A 3,920-nucleotide genomic window follows, 5' to 3' on the forward strand; every position below is an offset into this window, starting at 1 on the left:
CAGTTGTGAACCTTTCCTTGAGTTCCACATAACTCTGCTCACACTTCTCGATTCAGATATACCTAGCATTCTTCTTAGTTAGGGCAGTGAAGGGTCTTGACAACTTAGAGAATCCCTCCACAAATTGATATGAACCCGCGGGAATGAAAATCCTTGAACCCACAATCAATTTGAAAACTCCCCAAGAAAGCCAAATTCAAGTCAATGGATGGAAAAACCTAAACCCGATGAGAACTTGTTTCAAGAACCTAGATTATATCAAAATCTAGACCCATTGAAGAACCCGTTTCAAGAACCTAGATTACAAAGGAGGAACGCCACAAAGGTTGTGATTTACCTTTGATAAGTTCAAGAGTTCAATCAAGAACAAGAGGAGAAAACTCAACTCACAAATAAAATTCAATATTGTCTACCCTTCAAATGAGCTACAAGGAGTATTTAAACTAAACCTAATTAAAACCCTAGCCAAAATAAAGCCCCTTTTTACCCAAAATGCCCTGATGAACAGTGTCTAGCTACAGTACCCGCGGCTACAGTACGGCTACAGTACCTCTTGAAACCCTAGTTCCTAAAATGTAACTTTCCAAATAAGCCATTGGCCAAAATACAAGGCCTTCCCAAAAACATAGTTCATAAGAAATAAGACATGTGAGCCAAGCATCTTCAAGCCCACTTATTTTAAACTAATAAAATAAATCATTTAACCAAATTAGAAGCCTCCAATAACAATAGGCCGTATCTCTAAGTCATGTCTTGCACAGCTTGAATAAAGTGGATCAAAGCTGGTTCTCCTTCTTCAAGCCCATCTTGAGTGTTGGGCTCTTGCTAGCTTCATCCCAAGTGGATTGCATCAATCCGTGCATTGATTCCTTGATCTTCTTGGCCCTTGATCTTGTAATTGGCCCATCTGAAACTTGCAAATGATCTTTACGACTAGGCCCACCTTGGTTCCCATCACGAATCACCGATAGTAACCAGCTAATCCCAGAAAACTCTATATTTCGTGCACATTCGTCAGTTGCTTCCAGCTTACTACAACTTCAATTTTGCTGGGATCGACTGATACTCCTTTGCTTGAAATCACATGCCCTAAAAATTTTACCTCCTTAAGCCAAAACTCGCACTTACTGAATTTGGCATACAAATGGTAAACGAAGATACTGCTTGTGATCTTCTTCGCTGCTTGAATAAATCAATATATCGTCAATCAATACAACAACAAAGCTATCCAGATTGGGTCTGAATACTCTGTTCATCATATCCATGAAGGCGGCCGGGGCATTGGTTAGACCAAAGGACATCACGAATTCTTCGTGATGTCTGTATCTGGTTCGAAATGCCGTCTTAGGGATATCCTTCTCCTTAATCTTGAGTTGATGATAACCAGACCTTAAGTCAATCTTAGAGAACACTGATGCTGCTTGCAATTGATCTAGTAGGTCATCGATACGTGGTAACGGGTACTTGTTCTTCACTGTTACTTTGTTCAATTCCCAATAGTCAATGCACATCCTCAATGATCCATCCTTCTTCTTAACAAATAGAACTGGCGCTCCCCAAGGTGATGAACTAGGTCGAATGAAGCCCTTTCCCAGTAATTCTTCTATTTGTTCTTTTAGCTCCTACAGTTCTAGAGGGGCCATACGGTAAGGGGTTTTATGGACAGGGGTTGTTGTGGGTTCTAGTTCTATGGTGAACTCGATTTCTCTATCGGGGGGTAGTCCGGGTAGATCGTCAATGAAAACCTTAGGGTATTCCTCAACTACAGGTATCCCTCGTATCTCCTTATCATCACGAAAACTCTCCATTATGAGGGCTAAGTAGGCTATGGCACCATTAGCGATGCACTTTCTTGACTGCAAAGCTGAAATCAGAGAAGGGGTAGCCTTCACCATTCCTCCTGTATGATGAATATGTCTACCCTCAGGCTAATCAAAGATTATCTCCTTATTTTGACAATCTATCCTAGCACAATGTTTGGACAGCCAGTCCATCCCTAGTATAACGTCGAACCCTAGTTGATCGAAGACGATCAGGTCAACTTCCATCAATCTTCCTTTTAGGGTCAGAGGACATTTCCTCAACACACGGGTGTAGGTGATCGTGCTTCCATCGAGAATCGATACTACTACAGATTCTGGTAGTGTTTGAGTCGGTAGGTTACATGTACGCACAAACATCATGGATACAGACGATTTCGTTGTGCCGGAGTCAAATAAAGCGCAAGCTGTGTATTCGTATAACGCGATTTTTCCTAAGGTGTAATCAACTACTGAGTACTAAGCAACTATTTAAAAAGCTAATTTCTAAATAGGGGTATTGAAGGAAAATACCAGTGATAACGTTTGTTTCCTCGTCCTCAGGGATTTCCTCGCTGATATCACCAAGGGTGATGGCATAAACACGGGCTTGAGTAGGTGGGCTCTGATTGGGCCGTTTGTTAGGAATGTTTTTTCCTCCTAGAACATTCTATGGGCATTCCCGAATCATATGCCCCAACTGTCCGCATCGGTAGCACACTCCTAGGCCCATACGACATTCACCACTGTGGTTCTTTCCACATTTCTTGCAGGTGATAGGTGGAGCTATTATAACGCCTTTTCCCTTGTTAGCTCCTTGAATAATCCTCCTCCTCTTAGCATTATTCCTACCAGCAGTGAAGGTAGAAGCCCTCCTTCTCTCGAGGTTGATCTGAGCTGTCACATTTCACTGTTCCACCTCCGCTATTGTATTCATATTAACCAACTCTTAGAAGTTGTGGATGTGAAATCTAGCTACATAACTGCGAATTCTAGGATTCAGCCCTGCTTGAAACTTCTGGGCTTGTATTTTCTCAATAGCAATCAAGTGTGGGGCAAACCTTCCCAACTCCATAAACTTCATAGCATACTGCTCAACAGTGAGATTGCCTTGTACTAACGTGGCAAACTCCTGGGCCTTTTGAGTCTTCATTGAATTTGGGACGAAACGATTGTCAAATTCCTCCTTAAACCTCTCCCAGGTCAAAATGGTGATATTTCCCAATTCTGTAATTAGAAGTTGTCTCTTGGTGTCCCACCAAATTCCAACTTCACCCTGCAGCAGGTGCTTTGCATTCTGTAACTTCTGTTCCTCAGTACAATCGCTGATCTTGAAGGTCCTGTCGAGATCTAATAGCCACTTGTTAGCCTTCATGGGTCCCTCAGTTCCCACGAAATTGGGGTATCTATATATTAGGAACTTCTTGTAGGAACACCCTCGGTTCTCAATCAGCGAGCGTTGTTGGTTCTGCCAGCAAGATTACTTCCTTCAGCTGCTTCATGGTCTCCGTCATTTGACGAATCACATCTGGCAACTCACATCCTAGATCGAAACAATGGTCCTGTTCTCTGTGGATGTGAGATCCATCAACGTTCCTCTCTTGTTTGCCACGTGTCATCTTGTCTTAATACTTCCGACTCCTGTGATCTATGCGTATCAAACCGAGCTCTAACTGCAGGATTCAAGCTCATGCAAGGCTAATGATTCAAGCCTATATTCTGGCATAAGGATCCTAAGGACATGTGGGTTTTGTAACAACCCACTAGAAATCCACTATTGATTTTAGGAACCTCGTGAAAACTCCATAAGTTTTTACGAATCCACCAATTGCACAGGTTTTAATCTATCAACATGGTTAGTGTTAATCACTCACTATGGTGCTAGGAATATGAGTTTAATTATTTGAGGCAGTTAGAAGTGTCAGAATGCGTTATAGTATTCGCCATTAGACTCAGTTGATTATTTAGGATGCTATAGCGCAATAACCCATTTTCAATTTTGGACGAAACGGTTGTTCGAAATTGTGAAATTAGTTTTTCAGGGCACTTCAGGGTAGAATTTCGGTAAAGGATTTTTCACTATAGGTTAATATGAATATTTAGAATTTTTCAGTACTAAGT

At 41.7% G+C, this 3,920-nt stretch overlaps 1 protein-coding gene across 1 annotated transcript; it reads right to left on the reverse strand.

The window, feature by feature from the left end:
- Positions 1-1,124: 1,124 nt before the first annotated feature.
- LOC121245467 lies at positions 1,125-3,174 on the reverse strand. The gene is made up of 4 exons (XM_041143540.1): positions 2,779-3,174; positions 2,334-2,469; positions 1,646-1,900; positions 1,125-1,474 (listed from the first exon to the last, which is right to left on the reverse strand). The coding sequence occupies exons 1-4, from the start codon at positions 3,172-3,174 to the stop codon at positions 1,125-1,127; spliced, it is 1,137 nt and encodes a 378-aa protein (XP_040999474.1).
- Positions 3,175-3,920: the final 746 nt, after the last annotated feature.

This window comes from Juglans microcarpa x Juglans regia, unplaced genomic scaffold (genome assembly GCF_004785595.1).
Source record: "Juglans microcarpa x Juglans regia isolate MS1-56 unplaced genomic scaffold, Jm3101_v1.0 JmScfU0026, whole genome shotgun sequence".
Lineage (NCBI taxonomy): Eukaryota > Viridiplantae > Streptophyta > Magnoliopsida > Fagales > Juglandaceae > Juglans > Juglans microcarpa x Juglans regia.

What these genes read in the sequence shown, in the direction of transcription:
- LOC121245467 (XM_041143540.1), bottom strand. Translation starts at nt 3,174, where the DNA reads ATGAAGGCTAACAAGTGGCTATTAGATCTCGACAGGACCTTCAAGATC. An exon ending in GGAAACAAACGTTATCACTG is followed by an intron (nt 1,901 to 2,333) that starts GTATTTTCCTTC and finishes TTCATCATACAG; the next exon opens with GAGGAATGGTGAAGGCTACC. An exon ending in TGTCCATAAAACCCCTTACC is followed by an intron (nt 1,475 to 1,645) that starts GTATGGCCCCTC and finishes ACAAAGTAACAG; the next exon opens with TGAAGAACAAGTACCCGTTA.